Source organism: Rhea pennata, chromosome 25, assembly GCF_028389875.1.
Source record: "Rhea pennata isolate bPtePen1 chromosome 25, bPtePen1.pri, whole genome shotgun sequence".
NCBI lineage: Eukaryota > Metazoa > Chordata > Aves > Rheiformes > Rheidae > Rhea > Rhea pennata.
This window is the reverse complement of record NC_084687.1, coordinates 4580038-4599478: the sequence shown is the minus strand read 5'-3', so window position 1 is coordinate 4599478 and position 19441 is coordinate 4580038. Positions and strand designations below refer to the sequence as shown.

The window sequence follows — 19441 nt, the reverse complement described above, 5'->3', positions numbered from 1 at the left end:
AGCATCCCCTCCTGCCCCACTGACCTCCACTCACAGCATCCCTCCTGCCCCACTGACCCCTCCCAGCACCCCTCCTGCCCCGATGGCTCCCACCCCCAGCATCCCCTCCTGCCCCATGGACACCTCAGCATCCCGATTGCCTCCCTGTCACCCCCCTCTGCCCCGCCCCCTCTGCCCCGCCCCCTCTGCCCCGCCCCCTCTGCCCCGCCCCGCCCCCGCCGTCGAGGCGCCGCGGGTCTCGCGCGCTCCCCAGCGGCCTCGCGCCGGCCTTGCCGGGTCCTCCGAGCCGGAGACGCTCTAGGCGGCGGCCGGCGGACTCGCTGCTCCCGGCGGGCCCCGGCCCGGGCTGGGGGGAGGCGGCGGTGGCGGGGCCCGACCCGGACCCGGTCCTAGTCCTGGTCCCGGTCCCGGCGGGCCGGGCAGGGCAGGGCACGGGCCGGGCCGGGCCGGGCCGGGCGGCAGCGGGGGCCGGAGCAGCGCGCCGGGCCCGGCCCTCGGTTCCCGGACGGCGGAGCCGGGCAGCGCCTCAGGTACCGACCGCGGCCCGGGCCGCCGGGCCTGCCCCCCCCCCCGGGCCCCGGCCCCGGCCCCGGCCCCGCTCACGTCTTCCCCAGGCCCCCCGCCCCATCGCCCCCCGCCCCATCGCCACTTCCCCCCGCGCCCCTCCGGTTGCCCCCCTGCGCGCCCCTTCGCCCCGCATAGCCTCCTTGCGCACCCCCCTTTCCACTGCTGCCCCTTCCCCCCCGTTGCCCCCTTCCCGCCCCTGCTCTCCCCCTTGCCCAGCCCCCTGTATGCCCCAGTTGCCCCTTGCGCTCCCCTGGTTGCCCCGTCTCTCCCTCACGTGCCCCGTGCCCCCCTCCCCGTCTCCTCCCCAGTACTTGGCCCCATCCTGCTGCCCCTTCGCACTGCCCGTCCATGGGCTGTGTGGGCCCCTTCCTCGCCCCCACCTCCTGCGCCCTCTCCTCCTTTGCCGCAGCCCCTCTTGCCCCGGAGATGCCCTCCTGCAGCGGGACGGGGTGTGCTTGCAGCCCCTTTCCTCCTCCCCCCATATTGATGGTTGGTGAAGGGGGCAGTGGGTCTGTTGATACTGGACATCAGGAGGGTGCTTGTGGGGAGCCAAATGCATTTGCTCGCCAAGTATCCTTGTCCAATGCTGTCAGTGTGGGTTTGCCCCCCCCCCCCCCGGTGCGCTTTGCTCACAGTGTCAGCGGGACTGGGGTGCTTGGACCAGGTGCCAGGATCACCTGAGACTGGACAGACCCTCTTCTGCATTGCTAGGTTTTAGGATAATTGAGCTTGGAGACATGGAAGGGTCTTCTGTGGGCTTGGTGGGGTGGAGGGCATCTCCATAGAAGATTTGCAAAGAGAGTGAGCAACCTGGCTATGAAATAGGAAGAGGTGAGCTCTGGTTTGTAGAGTGGGCTGAGGAGGGGTGTGAAGACTTCTAGGAGGAGTTAGGTTTGGGTCCTTGTAGCTTGGGAGACAGCGGAGAGGAATGAGACTGCTGATCTAGGGAGGCATGTGCTCTTGCTTTCAGAGACGCGTATGGTGCTGCTAGTACATTTGGTTCAAGTAGTAAAGGCTTTGATGTTGCGAACACAGCCATCAGAAAGGTGTGTGTTGAAAGCGCTGAGCAAGGGACTGGAGTTCTGAGACTCTTGATATTTGTATGGAAGGGATGTGGCTAAAATAATTCAAGAGTGAGGAGCAGCTGGAAGTACCAAGGGAGTCCTTGGGGATCTCGCTATGTTTTTTCTTACTTGTTCAGTTCTATCTGTAATAGCAATTCAGCGTAGGCCACAGCACTGCTTCCTAAATGCTTCACCTGTTAGAGAGATGAGGGATAAAGGAAGCACCAGAGAGAGAGAGAAATAAACAAATGAGAAGGGGGCAAAGGTAAGATGTTTTCTGCAAGATGTTTTTTACCAAGGGAATTGATTAGGTAGGAATGGAAAGACGGAAACTGTGGAGACCAGGGACCCTAGTGACCAGATTAGATGAAACAGAGAGGAATCTCTTGCTGAATTATTGATCAAAGTCTGTAAAGTCAGCTGGGAGTACTGAGTGTAGAAAAACCAAATAGGACAATTTGAACAGGATGCCGTTTTGAACAGGGAATGTGTAGCGTTATTATGGTTGGGATAACTGGTGTGCGCGAAAAGGCGGGTGGCCAACCGATACGGGACAGTGCTCCTCCAACTTGCTCAAAAGGAAGTTGTCAGGTTCTGGAGGACTCTAAAGGACTAGGACAGAGTTGGGAATTCTTCAGGGGTCAAAGTGATACGAAATTGCCATGGAAGATAATTTAGATTGTGTTTTGGTGCAAAAAATGAAATGGGATCCATCGGTCAGCTCACTGCCAGCTCTGCCCCATCCCTTCGTGATGCTGTACAGTTACACGGCGCGCTGTCTGGAAGTCTGATGGCAGTTTCTGTAATGTGTGTGTCTGCAGATACAACTCCATGATCCATTGTTTAATTTGGAGCGACTGGTGAGGCAGACTCTGGCGTGCCAGAGTGAGAGACTTCCAATAGCCTTTTCATTTTACTTACTGTTGTAGTGCCAGGCTGGTTATCCATATGGCTTTATTCTCTCAGGCCTCAGACGGAGATATCATTAGCTGTTCTTGCCAAATAAAGCATGGCATCCTGTTGTATTATCTGCTGCTGATTCTAGCGCCCTGGAGTTGATGCGAAGTTTGTTAAGGTTGCATCAGAGATGCCAATTTTTCTTACTACTAGTGTTTGTAACTCCTGCGTGCTTGCACTCTCTGAAAAACACTAGATAGCTGCATCTTTTTGTTTTCTGGCATTTGCTCCTTTTCACAGTTCAACATACAACAGCTGTTGTGTTCATTTGCTTTTAAGGCTGCTTGTTCTCTGACCCTTAAGGACCTTCCATCTAATGAAGATGTCTTCACATTCCTAAGCAGCAGATGTGTGTGATTCCCCACATCTTTAAAGCCATCTGCCATTCAATATTCTGTTTGTGTTACAGTAGCTCTGATAAACTGCCTTCCTCAACAGGATCTCAAAGTTAAGAAGTAAAATGTCTCTTGTTTTTAGTTCTTTTTGGCTATAGACTGTGTTTTTCAGAAGTTGTATTTTTTAACATACTTTGTAGACTTTGCCCATTGGGATGCAAATGGTTTCAAGACCTGTGAGTGTCTATGCAAGACCTATGTGAGTTCTTAATGACATATATTTGCTAGAAAATTGGCACAGATAGTGATGAAGGATAATTTTCACTAGCCTTCAATATCAGTGCAAGTGTGCATACCTGGTGTCTGTGTTAAATGTGCTGTGTTTTAGGAGTGGTCTGTGCAGAATTATTTTCTATGCTCATTTAAATGCAGGGAGTTAATTTTTAAAAAAATGCACTTTCCTTCTGTGTGATATTTGAGGGAAATTCAGTGACACCCCTCCTCCAAATTTCTATTATTATTCTCTGTGTTTTGTCTATTGATCTGTTTAATTCTATTCTCCGTGTCAGGTAGAAGATGGGACAGTTTCCCTCATGTTCTAGGTGACTGCAACGCCTGGTTACTATGAAGTCCTGAGGAAGATAGAGGGACAGTAGTGGGATTTCTTCCCACTTCTCCAAAAAGATCAAACAATTGCCTAATGGTAAGAACCAAATGAGATTAAAAGTTACTAACTTTGTTCAGACCCCACAGAGGTGCTTTGGGTAGTTTCATGCTTTACCTGTTTGTTAGTACAGCTCTCCTGTAAGGGGTGAAATGGAATCTTTTAGGCTATGTTGCAGATTAATGAAAAAGTGAATAAAGTAGCACCAGAGAGCTGTTATTCTTAATCAGCCTTATAATATATGATATCTATCGATTGAGTAACACACAGAAGAGTTTTCAAACAAACAAACAAAAAAACCAGTTGAGATTCAAACACTCCGGTTCATGTGCAGGGTGATTAAGAAGGGTATATAAATGCTGTGTGTTCTGAGAGAATGGAGGAGATGGTTTGAAGATGTGATTGTTCTCTGTTTTGTGTCCTCTCCCAGGGATTACCTCTTATGCTGGCATCATGGGGAGCTGCTGCAGTTGTCTGTGCAGGGATAGCATCCTAGACAACCATCCCACCAAATTTAAGGTACAGATTGGACTTTCATCGTCAGAGGGGAATCTGTAACATCAACAACTACTAGGAAACATCAGCTTGGGTTGGGTGCCAGGCAGGAAAGCAAAGAAAACCCCTGCTCTTTCACATGAATTCTTTCATGTGATGAGATTTACAGATATGTTTTTGTTGGTTTTTTTTGTTTTTTAATTAAGAAACCTTGCTTGAAAAATAGGACTCAGATAGTACTTCTCCACTGAGATTCTCCCTTAGCAAGGAAATGGAGAATTGGAGAGAAATCTCTTATTGCTCAGGGCTATCTTCCAGTGTTTGTGTTGAGACATCAGCTGAACTGCCAAGCATACAGTCTCCAAGGCTGCCAACTTGGCGCCTTCTGCCAACAATGAATTCATGCTCTCAACTGAAAAAAATGCATCTTAGTAAATGAAAGGGAAGTCCATGGGAATTAAAATATCTTTGGTGGTGGGCCTAAACCTGTAGCACTTCTTTGGGTACAAGTACACAGATTTTCCTGATGCAAGCCGTGCCACCTCTGCAGGTAACGAATGTGGATGATGAAGGTAACGAGCTGGGATCTGGGATTATGGAACTGACGCAGACTGAGCTCATCTTGCACACTCACAAGCGAGATGCTGTCAGGTGGCCCTACCTCTGCTTGCGCCGCTATGGCTATGATTCCAACCTGTTCTCCTTTGAGAGCGGACGTCGCTGCCAGACAGGGCAGGGTGAGTGTTGTGTTTCCTGGAGGAAGGCGCTCTGAAGTTTCTATTCCCAGTAAGCTCAAGTGAGTCAACGCTTATGTCTTCCCGAGTTCTTGCATCTAACAAATCAACATGTTTGTCTGCAGCCTCTCTTCCCCCAGAATACTGGAATGTGCCTATGCATACACTTAATACTCCCAATTAAAACACTAATGCTAGCAATATTGCGGCTCAGGACATATATAGCCTTAAATCTAGTGGTCTCAGTTCGCTAGTGCATTGGCTCTCATAAAGTAATTGGTACAACATAAGGTAAGTGGTGCAGCTGAAGTTTTAACTGGAGGAGGCATACTTTGTGTTGGACAGGATGTTAGTTATGCTGTCAGCTCTGTGCTTTGGAGCTAACCATGTTTACCTGTAGTAGGAGGGGTTTCTGGAGGTGTCCTTCTAGGAGCTAGAAAGTGCTTTTTGCAAGACTAAAGCTTTATTAAGCATCTTTCAACTCTAGGGAGAAAGTAAAAGAGCATGATCTGCATCTTTTCAGGTTTCTTTGAGGATTTGCTAATTTCACAGAGCTTCCAAATCCACATCAATAGCAGTAGTAGTATAAATATTCTTGTATTTCTCAGTGCATTCTCTGCCTTTGTTAGTACTAGTTCTACTTAATGTTTTGTATTTACTGTTTGGCAGCAATTTGTAACATGGGGGCAAAGGAGTCATTATATTTTACAGATCTTGTGCATGGGGATCCTGTGTATAGAGAAGGGAAGTGACTCACCCTGGAGTACATGCCAAATCATCAGCAGAGCTGGGAATAAACTCCAATTTTACTATGGTGCCTATAAGTTCCTTTACCAGTCTCTCTCTCTTGCTTTTAAAAAACTGAGCATTTTCTTGGCACATGGGACCAATGGAAAAAAAGTTTGTGTTTTTTCATTCTACTAATGTGTTTGTAAACTTCTTCATATCCAGAAGGGCAGCACATGACTGTTCAGTATCTGTGTGAAGTACTGCGCAAATCTGTAATGCCGTATGCTCCTTTTTAATATTTATGTAAGTGGGGTTTTCCTCTCCTGAATTGTATGCTTCTCAGTTGCTAGCAATGGGAATTGCTTGTCTTTGGTTGTCTGTTTTGCCTTTACAGAATGCAGATGAGTAATTAGAATTCTGCCTGTTTTTTTTTTTGTGTAGATCCAGATAGTGATGATGAAGCAGAGCTATTTGTTCTTCATATATTAAAAAATCTTTCAGCAGACACATGCTAACTCATCAGTCTTAACGCAGACAAAATTCGGATGGATGCCACTGTTATATTGATTAGTTTCCTCCTTTCCTTGTAGGAATTCTTTCTGCTCAGTTAATTTTATTAGGAGAATTTGTTCCTGCTGCAGCTCCTCATCTTAAATAAGGCAGATACAGCTATATTGTGGCCAGAGTATTTTAAACATTTTTCTTTGGGGTAGAAGCTGTTGTTGCCATGCTGTTCTTGTTGCTATGGCTCTTGTGCGTGTGTGTGCGTGCCAGCTTGGGATTGGTTGGCTCTGCACGCACCAGGTCTGGTTTGGGCTGCTCAGCTGAGGAGCCACTATTTAATTTGACACATTTTTTTTGAAATATGGTGCTCTTGTCTCTCCCTCTGGTTAACACTCCACAAGGCCCCATTCAGCTCCCGTCGGTCACTGGAAAGACTTTCCACTGGCGGTGGGAATTGGTCTGGGTGCCAAGTGAGTTAAAATAGAAGATTAGAAGTGGAGCACAACCAGCTAGCTTGTCCCTTAAGATAATTGAAGTGCTGTTTTTCTGCTGGTAGTGCACCATTTTTTCAGGTGGTAGTCCTGGCATCATATTTGCTTTGCTGCAACAATAGGTTATGCTATGCAGAAATGTCACATCAGGATGCAATTGAATATAGAAAGTGCCTTACAAAATATTGTCTTATGATTTGTCAAGGTGTTTTAAGGAGTCTAGGAACTGCCTTACCAGGTCCCAGCAGCTCTCTTCAGTGTCCTTTTTCAGTTAGTGGCTAGTGCCATGGGCCTTAAAGAAGGATGCAAGACACTTTCTACCAAGTCATTGCATAGGAAAAGGGAGACTCTTCTCCTGCTTGTCTGTCTGTTCAGTTTATGACTTAAAGCAGGAGGATTTACATCCTCCTAACAATTTTTTATCCCATCCAATGGAAGGATGAACATTCTCACAACTCATTGAAATGTCTGATCTTTCATTAATCCACTGAGCTGTTAGTTGTTCTCCTGTGGCTGTGAGTTGCAAGGGTTGATTGCGTTAAATGCGCTAAAATCAATCATGCTTGTTTATTTATAGCCTAGAATTATACTCTTGTTAAAGCAGGCTTGCTTTTTTGCTCTTCTGACCCAACTCTTCATTACTGTGCAGGGATTTTTGCATTTAAGTGTTCCAGAGCAGAGGAGATCTTTAATTTGCTTCAGGACCTGATGCAATGTAATAGTATCAACGTTGTGGAAGAGCCTGTTGTCATCACCAGGAACAGCCACCCAACAGAGCGGGAGCTTTCCCGGACTCCCCAGGCGCCTAACAGTAAGGCTTCTTTGATATCTGAGGAGAAGAGGGGGAATGCAGAGACTTGAGCAATGCCTGGAATTGCTTGTGTGAAAACTGTCCTTTCCAGCCCATGGGCTTTCTCCCATGTACTGGCTTGCTGCTGAACTGTCTCTTTGCATCTGTGTATGTCCCATCCAGCATGTTTATTTTAAGGCCCCCACTTGTTTGTGATGTGATACTTTGTTTCCAAGGAAATGGCAAAAAAAAAAAAAAGCCTTCCAATAGATAAGCAAGTTGTCAGCCTTCAGTTGGTTTTCATCTGGACCTCTGCCAAATGACCTTTTTAAATAGCTCCTTTGAGGGTCAGGTGGTTCCTAAAGGAAAACACGTTTGGGAGAATTAAGGTTTGTTCAATTCCTGCCTCTATTAGGAGTGACAAAAGAAGAGAGCCTCGCCCTTGTATGTATACTATGAGCCTCATGGTAGAAGTCTTTTCCAGACTAGCTGATTCTGCCTTTCAAGATGCATTTAAGAGACCAGCTCATTGTGAAAATACAGCCAACTCTGTATTTTGTATCAAATCAATGTTCTAATGATTATCTATCTCAATTCCCTTCCAGGTCTGGGGTACACTGTCCCAGGATTTCCCAATGGATTTCACAGCTTCCCTGGAGAAACCCTATCTTATTCTACAGCTCGCCCCCCCTCTGTGAGCAGCCTGAGGCATTCTTCTGTGGGTGAAGACTCTACTCATGCCCTCATTGGGCCTGATGAGCAGGTAAACCTGGATCTCTTAGATTCTGTTATTGTGAGCAATGAACAGCAAGCATGTTTCTCTTCCAGTCCTGTGCAATTCTAGGCTTTCCTTACTACAGCAAAGCTCAGGGGATCCTCACACCTCATCATCTGTTGTTTCTTTTGCTTTATTTTGGTCCTAGAGGCTTCTGCTCTACCATGCTTGATTGGAACAAACACTCTATTGAGATGAACTGACTTGGCTTCCTTAATCCACTGATACTGTCTTGGCAATTATGCAACAGCAACGCTTAATTTTCGACATGACTCCGAGTCATGTTGCCCTGTCTATCAGTTACTACAACTCTGGATTTATATGCAGATGCATACTCTTCATTTTATTTTTGATGTTCAGATATCTTTTCTTGGTTTTAGAGTTTTAAGATTTGCCCTACATAATCCTGTGGTCAGCAATATCTGCAGTGTAAACTGCTCAGTAAAGCATTTTGCTAGTGGCTTTGCTTTTTGTTCTGTCCCACATATATGTATCTAGCGTGAAACAGATGATCTGAATCTTCTACAGTTGAACTCCCTTTTGTCTCTGCTTCAGTCCACAAATTCACCAATGACTTCTTGCTTCCCAAAATCTTCTCAAGTTCTGAAATGCTTTACTCTCTTCCTGCTCCATCAGCCACCCAAGTCCTTCCCTTTCCTGTTGTTTTCTCAGCTGCTGACACCTGCTGTGTTCTCGTCTCATCTCTTCTTCTTTCACTGTCCCTCTGCTTCTCTCCTTGCAGTCCCATACCTACGTGAACACAGCCAGTGGTGATCAGGAGCTGAGGGGCCGACATTGTATGCACTCCTTGCCTGAAGTCCACCCTCCTTTCCCCCACAGGATCCACAGCTGCTCTCTAGAAGACCGCAATCCCCAGGTTTTTCTGCAACCAGGGGAGGTTAAGTTTGTGTTAGGTCCCACATCCACCTACAGGCACACAGTGAAACGAGATAGCATCTGTCAGCACCACCGGGAGTGCAGGACGTACTTCTGTGCCCCCAACAACAACAACGAATGTGAGGATGAGTGTGCTTCACCCCAGTGCGTCTACGAGAATGTCAATGGCTTGCTGCCCCCCAGCAGCACATCTCTTCACCGAGGTGGGCGCTTGAAACTCACCCGGGAGGACCTGGGCTTATCTGGCTGCTCCCATCGCAGAACGGCTTTGCTGCACTATGAGAACTTGCCATCGCTGCCTCCAGTGTGGGAGTGCCAGCCACTCCAACGAGGGGAGGAGGTCACAGACACTGGGGATGGGCTGACACCTTCCCCCAACGGCTACCCTGAGGCTAGTGAAGACGATCCTTTGCAGAACTACATGAACTCGGAAAACACTGCACTGTATGGGGGCAGTGGCCTGCGGCGCAGCGGCTTCTTGCCAAAACCTCGTCGCAACTGCATGTCCAGCGTCTTCAACTTTGACTTCCCCCGGCCCTGTCCAGAGCAACCACGGCAGCTCAACTACATCCAGGTGGAGCTGGAGGCTGAGCCGCACAAGGGACATCAGAAGTCGCCGGTCCCCCACGCCCCACCTCTTGCCACCCATGAAGCCCACCGGACGGACTCCTATGCGGTCATTGACCTAAAAAAGACAGCAGCCATGTCCAACTTGCAAAGGGCCCTGCCAAGAGATGATGGGACTTCAAGGAAAACTCGACATAACAGCACTGACCTGCCTCTGTAAGGGGGAATGCCAAGTGCAAGCACAGTGTTGTAGCTTCGGTATCTGCCCTTCAGTGTATTGCCCGGTGTGACATCCATTTGCCCTTGCCTTCTGCTTTCCTGTTTACCCCATTGCCTCGTGTCACGGGGTGGCTCCTACAGCTGATGTTAAGGCTAGTCTATTTGCCAGTCTTCCCCTCTCCACTCTCCCTGTGTAGTTTGTTTTTAAAGCCTTGTGGGATCTTTGAAGACATTATTTGAGGGTTAAATTTTTCTTTCTGGAGAGAGGGGCAGAAGGTGCCAGCATGAGAACTGGCACTGTGTGGATACAACCTTAAATAGGGTTAAATCTGCTTTTCTGACAGCTCCTTGGTGCCAACAGCCTGGCTATACAGGCAAGGCAGTAGCATGGTGGCGGAGTGTTCCTAAAAGCAAGTTGCTTTAAGAGCTTGACTGTAAATTGAGCCCGTTTCTTGGGGATTTTCATGCCTTGTGACTCCTGGTGAGCTCCAAGGGAAGTACCCTCTGTAGTGGGATCATTCCAAAGTCTGTTTTTTTTCTGATCGCTGATGACATGGGAGCTTATGGTGCAGTCTTTCTCCCTCTCCAGTTGCTGCTACTTTCTCCCCCCTGCTCTGTTGCCTATTTTCCTGAAACCCATAGAAGTCTGTGATTCTTCTGTGCCTTTCTCAAATTTGATTGGAATTGGGCATCTCCAGAAATTAACAGAGGAGGACAGACAGACATGGGCACAGGTTTATGTGATAACATAAACCTGGTTTCCTGAGGGGGGCTTGCTGAAAAAGTGGATGGGAGGACTGCAAATTTGAGAGAAGTTTGAGGCTTAGTTTAGATACCTTAAACTGTATGTTACCTGTTTTGTTTTTTTAAGATACTTTTTGGTGACTGTTCAGAAGTGCTGTTGATTTTGTTGTTTTATTTATTTGTTTACTCTATATTTATTTATTTATTCATTTAATGCCCTTTTGTATTGCATTGATAATTGTGAAAGCTGGTGCCAATATGAAACACTTCCTCTCAGTGGCTCATAACCTTTTTTGGGGACCAGATCTCGGAACAGAGTTTGTGGCTCTGTTGTGCTGCAAAGGGGCAAAAGAGCAGCTGCAAATCCCAAACTTGCTAGCTGAGGCTCACTGTTGGAGAGTGGGTGGGAAATCGTACGGGAGACATGCAAGTGTGAGCGGAGTTGCAAAGCAGCCAAGCTTAGAGTCATATCAAAGTTGCTGCCAACACCCATGTGCCTGGTTGAATCCACGTGAAATATTTGATCAGTGTTTTGACTGAACGCGCATTTTGTTTCATACAACTGTAGACTTGGAAGGGCTAAATTAGGCTCTTGGATAAATCTATGGCCTCTGATGTGGGTTTGTCTATTGAAATAAGAGCTGAATACAAGCTGAGCTGTCAGGCCTGTGTGTGAGGTGCTGTGTAGGGTCTCTGCTTCTCTCCCATTGCAGGATGTTCCACCACCACTGTGTACTTGGTGACATGCTGCAGCCTAATCCCTTCCTGGATTACTCTTTGCCATTGTTAGATGTTTCTATGAGACAGAAGTACTCTGCGTTTGGAGTCCCATCTTTCTGCTGTCTGTGTTCTTCACCTTCCTCCTTGGAATACGATTTGAGAGATCCAGTGCTCTGTGAGTTCTCCCACTCCTGGCAGAAAGGTTGCCAAGCTTTGCCATGTCCTCCTTGTTCCTAGTGTTTTACCATCTGCAGAGTCAGAGAATCTCTGGGGTGAAAGAGGAGAGAACCTGATTGTCCAGTTGTAACTTGATTCTGAGGTCCAGAAACTTGATTTCTAGATTTCTGAAGTGCTATTGTGTCATTTTGGAATGTGACCTTTCTGGGAGCAAGGACATGTGATGTACAGTTAAGAAAAATGATAAAAATATAACTAATGCCATGCCTGAGTCTACACAGCACATATTTCTTGGCTTACTGTTTATTGCAGTGTAAGTTAAAAGTGCTCCACGTGCTAGAATTCAGTGATTTTTCTTTTTTGGAGGGAAGTCCTTGTGATTGGGGTTAGGTTTAGCTCAGTCAGTTAGAGCGTGGTGCTGCTAATGTCAAGGTTGCGGGTTCAATCCCCATACAGGCTACGCTGAGGGTTGGACTAGATGATCTCCAAAGGTCCCTTCCAACCTTACCATTCTATGATTCTATGATTGTCTTCCATTCTTTTCTCCACCCCAACCATTATGTGTTTTGTAACTGAAAAGAAACTTGAATAATATATTTTTATATGTATGCCAAATAACTTTATTTAAAGGAAAAAAGACAAGTAATGTATCCCCCTATATCTAGTTTTCATTTAGGGAAGTGAGAGAAGAAGTTATTTATTTGAAAAAAAGAAAAACCAAATGTATTTAAGGAAGCTATTTAAATAAAGAGTTTATAAGCTCTACGTATCACCCTCTGGGACAGCATTAGGAACCCTGACATAACAGCAAGGGGCAGTGCTCTAGGAGCTTCCTATGAGCCTGCCTTGTCACTACCTGAGCTGAGAAATGCAAAATATGTATTCCCTTCTTCCTCTAGAAAGAAGAAAATAAAAAAAGGATGAAATGTTTGATGTATGCATGGAGCAAGATGTCAGGGCCCTTTCCTACCTGCATAGAAGAGGCTTTCTGCCAAGTTTGCAGATTGGAAGTTTGCAGGTTGGTTAAATGCAAGGGAAGCCGCTGCTGGGTGACTGCTCATCTATCCAGGAGAAGTTAGGAGAGGCCTGGACTGCTTGTTTTCTTGGTGTCACCGGCTGCTCCCTGTGGGCATGGGTGGCCTGTGGGGCTGCTACAGGTCTCCAGTGGGGTGAGGCTGGTGTGAGGATCTGTAGGTGGTGGGAGCTCAGAGTGTTGGGACAGCACAGCTTGATTGCTGGTGTTTCCCCTCTGTAGGCCTTGCAGAGGCTGAACTTCCCAGTGTGTCCCAGGGGAATCCCATTTAGGTGACTCTAAATTAGCTTTGGATTTGGGAAACTTGGTCTTGACCATTCAAACTACTGACTTTCATGTCTCCTGGACAATTATGTTCCCTGGCTTGTGCCTCCCTTCTTCCACTGAAGCTAATACTCCCCTACCTCACAAGGATGTAGAAGGCAGAAGTGACAAGGAGATCACTGTGAAATAGCTGTGTGTACATAGCAAACACGCTACCGCTGCTCCCTTGTGACATTTCTTATTCTGTTTATGGGATGCATGCTGCACCTATTCAAAAAGGAGAAAGAGAATTAAATTTTCTTATCTGTAAGGTCAAAGGAGGGCCTGTGCTGGCTGCTTCTGTGTTTGCCATTTTCAGTGAATAGTAGTCTGGTAGTCTTGCTTCACTGTCCTCTGCTTTACTTTGTGTTCACCCTTGTGGCCTTGAGTAGGGTGAACAGAGGCTTTGCTTGTGTGATACTGCAAGCTCCCGGAAAGCTTAGGGTGTGTAAAGCTGGTAACAGCTATTTGTTTGCATTGAGTTTTTTTATTAATGTTAAAGCAATTAAATGTGAGACCACATGCAGGGAACCTCTTACCATTTATGGCTCTCATAGGACACACCATGTTCATGCGCCAGTGCCTTTTTTACTTTTTCATTTTTGTGGATAACTTCACAAAAGCAAGATCCTCATTAAGTGATCAGGATCCTTTCAGAGCTACTTAATGCTCAGTTTCACAGGTGATATGAAAATGGAAGAAAAATCTGGAGTTGTGTTTGAACTCTGAGGCAGCAGTTCTTGGAGCACCAGGAACAGAAATGTGGTTATCTTGGATTTCTAATATTGAAACCTGAATGGTGCTCTCTAGTCTCACAGCTTCCTCTAGTGGTCACACTTGAAATCGTTTTGGGGAGAAGAAATCAACAGGTTGAAAAGGCTAGGGGATTTGAATTAATATTTTCTCATTCTTTCAGTTCCCTCCACTTTGATTTGGGTAACAGGCAGTGGGAATAATGATTCCTACTCGTAGTTCTTTGGAGTCTTTCCCTGCTACTATTTTCTTTTGGTTGAAAATCAAGTTTATGAAGTGTGTTGTATTTTTATGGCACTTTGCAAAGATTACTTGCATCTCTCCACTTAACTTACTTTTTTGTGGGCCAAATTCACCCAAGGGCTAATGCCACTAAATTTGGTAGAGTCAGCTGTGACACGGCTATTTAAGAGAATATTCCGTCAGGTGGCTAGAATTCATTTTACCATCGCATGATTCTGCCTTTGTCTGTGTGTAATGGTTCCCTTTCTTGCAGATGTTGTTTTGAGCCTTACATGTGAGTATGCTGGACTTTCCAAATGGATGCATATTAATTATACATGTACGTGCTTGCTTCTTAGATGGGGAACTAAATTAGGAATAACCATTGACTCCCACTATCCCTTTCAACCGATACCCCTCACACAACCAAGGTGATCTTCTTAGGGCAGAATACCTCCTGCTTTGCGGTCACATCCGTACATGCGGTGGTGAGTTGGAGGGATTCCTCCAGGGCTCTGGGCATCTAACTGATGCCATGCAGTTGACTAGGAGGAAATGAATATGTGAATGTACGGCTGAAACCCTTTTCTCTGGAGTTACTCTCTGAGGCTGAACTGAAGCCATGAGATCTGTTGCTTTCCCAAGCCTGGTTCTGGAAGGCGGATGGTGGAAGGATTCTGGAAGGATTCACACTAGTGTTGCCCCTTGTGCTGACCTATTCTGCCTATGAACGGTAACTTGGAAGAAGGAGCAGCGTTCAGCTGTTGTTTGCTGAGACTTTCTTTGGTTTGTAAGGATAGCTCTAGGCAGTGATACGGAGCCAGCCTGGACAGTGGTGAGGACCTCGCAGCGTGGGCCTAACTGTCAGGTTATACACCTGGCTGCTTAGCAGGTTTGGGTAGCCCCATTGGAGCCTGTATTGCATCCTTGCTGGTCTCTCTTCCCCTGCTTGCAAGATTGAAGCTCGAGAGATGTTTTGGTGAGCAGCCATGTGCTGTGCAGAGAGAATTTGACTTAACCTCTTTAAGTGGTTCTTCTCTGGATTTTTGAATTGATCAACTGGACTTTCTCCTCTGGTATTTCTTCCCTGGTGACTGCATAAATAGATCTTTTCCCTGCTCCTTTTCCAAGAATCCCTTATTAGAGATACAGCATTTCATAGCTCTCAGTTGTCTATTACTGTGGAAGGGATTTTATATTTTTTGTGTTTTTTTTTTTCTTTCATCCCATTCTATGTGCCCGCTTGTTCTCCTAAGGAAAGGAGATTTGAGCGTTTGTGAGCTGTACCTGCCTTACAGGGAGAGGATGGCAAAGGAGAGGCCAAACTGAGTTTAAAACATTGGTATTTTCTCAAAGCAGTTTGAATGTGTTAGCTGTTACTGAAGTACTAAGTGTTATTTTTATTACATAAGCCATGCTGCTCACTGGGAGGAAAAACAAACCCAGCTTCAGCTGTTGCTGTCTTTATTTCCAGTGAGAAATGACTGACTAAATACCTCTAATTCCCAGGCTCCTGTCTTGAGCTGGCAGGGCTGCTACCTGCCTCTCGTTGGGAGGTGTGCGTGGTCCGCGCAGCACGGCTGGCGGCGAGGTGCTGCGCCAGCTCACGCTCTCAACCTCTGATCCTGCTCGGCGGCTATGGCCAGAGCGTGTCCTGTCCCCGTGTCTCCGTTCCTCCATGGCAAAATGGGGAGAATGGCATCGACCTTACCGTGACGCTTGTCTGATCTGTGGGTGACAGTGCTGTATCGGGGCTCAGCGGTTCTGCTGTGTGCTCTCTTAGCCATTTTCTCCCAAAGCCTTCTCTGTCCCTCTGTGTAATGCTACTCAGCCCTCTCTGCTGGTGTCTTCCCTGTGAAGTATCATTAATGAGTGATTGTTAATGAATGCGTTGCCACGTACTGATTCAAATAACAGCTTCTGCAGGGTTGTGCAGCCAGTTTTTGTGGGGAGCCTGTTTTTCGACCAGGGTAGGCTCATCTTGAAACGCCACACACAGGTAGCAGAACAGGTTTAGACTCCTGATACTGAACGGCACCAGAAGTGAATATATTAGGGGAAATCCTGAAAGCTTTTGAAGTTGGTACTTGCAGGCCACAGTATAGAAAAGGCTAATTCTAAAGAAGGGATCTAATTTGTTTTTCCTTCATAAGTAAAGGTGATTTGAAGTTGGAAGGCCCAGATGCATCTGTGTAATCTCAACCTCTATTCCCATGTGATTCTCCTTGTTACTTGTACTGGTGTCTTTAATACTGAGCATTTCTGATGTGGCAGAAAAAACCAAGGTGCTTCGGTGCTCTGGCCACCGGGGATTCGGAGTCGCTTTGACCTTAGAGGTTGATCTTGCTGTGTAAATGCTTCTTCAGGTTGTTTCTATGGATATGCATTCAGTCCCTCTTTATATTTCATCCGGGTGTAACCGTGAAGGCGAAGAACAGTAGCAGTGCTATGTTACCTGAGGAGTGCTCATGTCTTGCATTAACGTGCACTACGAATGTATACAGAATAAACAGAATATGATGATTATCTGGTGGTGATGTCTTTTCTGTATGTTGCAAAGAGAAGATTGTCATATTTTAAAGTGCATTTTAGAGTTCATTTAAAATTGAAAGCTCCAGGGAGCTGGATAGGACTACACAGACCCTCTTTTGCCTGTCTATAGCTAGGCTGGGAGCCATGCGTCTTGCATTTTGCAATTTACCCCCTATTTCAATCCTGGATCCCACAAGCAGCTCTTGGTCTTTAAACCCAGCCCAGAGCAGGTTTTGCTGCTCCATCCCTGAAGTCCTCATGAAGAGTTGTCCTCGAGCACTTCAGTCTGGACTGCTTGCAACCTTTGTTTTCCAGGGCTCTCTCCTCTGGAGGAGTAACTGCTGTCTGCCCACTCTGTGCCTACGTGGAGCAGTGGTTGTGCTCTTCTGTCTGACTAGTCTCACTGCATCAGGCGTATTGAAAAGGATTCAGACTCAGTGGTAATGAAGCATTAATACTGAAGAATCTCTTTTACTGTCTCTCAACAGCAACGCAATGCAGAATGCAAACGATGACTGCCTCCTCAGAAAAGTGATGATCTTTCTCGTGTTATGCTCAGAGTAGTCTAAAGGGCAGAAAGAGCATGGCCACACAAGCAAAATAATTCTTGAATTTGTGTGTGCAGAGGGAGATTTTGACTGGTAGGATTTTAGAGGCTGTTCCAGGTCAAGCAGGAGCCATTAAGGAAAGTCTGATGAGGGCATGGATGAGGGTTGTTTTGCAGAGTCAGTTTCTTCGGTTTCCAGCTATCGCTTTGTAAATTTTTAGCATTTGAACATCTTATCAACTGTGAACTGGACCAGAGTAGGTCAAACCTGTGTATAACTGCTGTGTAACCTATGCTATACACAGTGAGGCCCAACCATTCAAAGTTGCATCAGGTTCCTTCTTATTTCTTTCAAGGAATAACTTAAACATTGTGACCTCTAATTTTAAAAGGTTGGAAGTTTTCCACCTGACTTCTGCTGGTTGAGCCTTGAGTGCTCATATTTTTGCAAGTTAACCTGTGTATTAGAACTATTTTTAAAGCAAAGCTGAGGCTGTCTTTATTTCAGGAGCTTGATCTTCAAGAAGGAAACAAAACAGATGCTACTGAACTTGAATTCTAGGAAACTGCACATCTCTAATCTATTCCTGTAGATGGTTTAGTGAAGATCTTTGTTCAGCCTTAAGCAAAGCCAAAAAAAAGTGAGCAAAATAATCTCTAAAAATGGGATTGGGAAAGTATACACCCCCCTCCAAAAAAAAAAAAAAAAAAAAAAAAAAAAAGTTTTGACAATTTTATCCTGCATTTTGTTCCTGGAAACCTTGACAATGTTACTCAAGTACCTTATACTGTCAGAATGGGTAAGCACAAGTATGCCTATGGCATTCAGGATGGAAAATCTGAGGGACTGTGATCTTGTGTGCTAAGACACTCAGCAAATAAAGCCTGCATTAGTCTTGCTTACCCAATGTGCTGCTTGAAGCATTGCACAGGGGCCCTGAGTACTGCCCCCACCCCAAATCCCTTCCTATTGCCCTCCACCTCCACGTTTTTACTAGAATATGTTATATTTGCAGATGGACAGTAAGCAGTGCATCTCCCGTTGCGACTGGGAATGGCCAGGTGCCTTGTCTGTGCTCTTACGGACCTTGAAGGTGAGACACATGTTCTATAAAAATCAGCTTGGGTCGATGTGGGTAATACTGGTTACCTAATGTTTCCAGACAATCATGTTCTTTCCATTCTTCTCTTTTTTTTTTGATCAGGGGGTGAACAGTTTCTACTGTTTATTCTGATCCTTGATGATAAGATTACATTTGAATGAAAAGATATTGTTTGTCTTTTTGATAATAAGCCAGAGAAAAGAATACTTGCCATGTAATGTGTCCTAAACTGAACTGCTGAGGTCCCCGGGATAGGAAGGAAGGAGAGGGCAGATTGTGTAGATAGCTCTGTGCAACCATATTACTTCTCTATCACCCCCAGTGCTCCTGTCTGTTCCCACAGATGGAAGTAAATGTGCATTGAGGATCTCTTAGTTTTGACGACAGTCTAAAGAATGTACTATTGACAGTTTGGAGAGGAAAACAGAAAAAGCAATTCGGTCTGATTTTACTGACAGGAAAAATTGTAAAAAATATTGCAGTAGGTTTGAAAATAAATGAAAAAGAAACAGGCCTGTTTACACAGACAGACATCTTTTGCTTTCTGTTGGCTGATCACCCATGGTTTATCTTTGCAGGACAATTCTACCTGCTGCTTGTTTGAGCTGGAAATTGGACTTAGTGCAGAAAGATGTGGATGAGGCTGTCTGACCTGTGTGATACAGGAGCTAAAGCTCTGAAATCATTTACTCCTCCATGGAACTTCATTTTGGGGCAGAGATATTGCTTTCTGTTGACTACTAGAGTGTGGATGAGAGAACTGATTTAGGTCATAAAACCAGTGTTGAACAAGATGCTGTTTCGCTCTTGCTGGCTGTGCTGATCCGCTGCAGGTGCATGTGCCCTTACATAAGTTCTCTGCCAATAGGTCTGTGCAAAGAGTTGATTTGCTTTTGTTTCAAACTCTACAGCACGTGAGGGCTAATTGTTTGGTGAAATGCACAGTGTAGTTCCTTGGCTTATAAAAATCTCTCCTGAAAACTCTTTTCCCAGCTGGAGTCAATTTAAGAACAGTTAATGGGGCCATTTGTGTCTTCCTAGGCGAGCATGCCTTTGTGTATAGTGTCTTTCCAACTCAAGCCTGAATGTTGCTTTCCTTTGGGGTCATTCTATGACTTTCTAAAACACTAGGGCTAAGAACTAGAATGGAAACAATAAATTGTACAGATGATGATAACTCGTGTTATTCTTTTCATCCTATCTCAGGAAAACACGATAAATTTATATTTCATTTGGCTTTTGAGAAAGACTTTGATACCTCTATCAAATCAAAAAGAAGTCGGTTAGTAGTGAACTTCACTCTTGTGGGTTTGGGTTAGTCTTATCAAGTCATTTTTATCAATTTCTTTGTTTGAGGAATAGCTTGAAAATGGAACAACATTTGTATTTGTATTTGACCTGGAGTTTTCTTGATAGCCCTGTGGGATAAATACTTCATGTAAATGTTATGGATGTGTTGATAAGCTTAATGCATGTGAGTGTGCAGTGACGCAAGGAGATGAAGACCATCCTTGGGTAT

The 19441-nt window shown here is 45.6% G+C and overlaps 1 protein-coding gene across 3 annotated transcripts; it reads left to right on the top strand.

Annotated features, from left to right (window-relative positions):
• The first annotated feature begins 469 nt into the window (after positions 1-469).
• On the top strand, positions 470-19435 carry FRS3 (fibroblast growth factor receptor substrate 3). Of its 3 annotated transcripts, none has more exons than XM_062595229.1 (9): positions 470-530; positions 3493-3626; positions 4018-4106; positions 4633-4819; positions 7190-7351; positions 7936-8093; positions 8848-9785; positions 17836-17913; positions 19409-19435. In XM_062595229.1, exons 3-8 carry the CDS (start codon positions 4041-4043, stop codon positions 17909-17911), a joined length of 1587 nt encoding a protein of 528 aa, XP_062451213.1. In that variant the 5' UTR covers positions 470-530; positions 3493-3626; positions 4018-4040; the 3' UTR covers positions 17912-17913; positions 19409-19435. The 3 variants fall into 3 exon arrangements, with proteins under 3 accessions (XP_062451213.1, XP_062451212.1, XP_062451214.1); XM_062595228.1 differs by lacking the exon at positions 19409-19435 and adding an exon at positions 18501-19090; XM_062595230.1 differs by lacking the exons at positions 17836-17913; positions 19409-19435 and having other exon boundaries at positions 8848-16266.
• Positions 19436-19441: the final 6 nt, after the last annotated feature.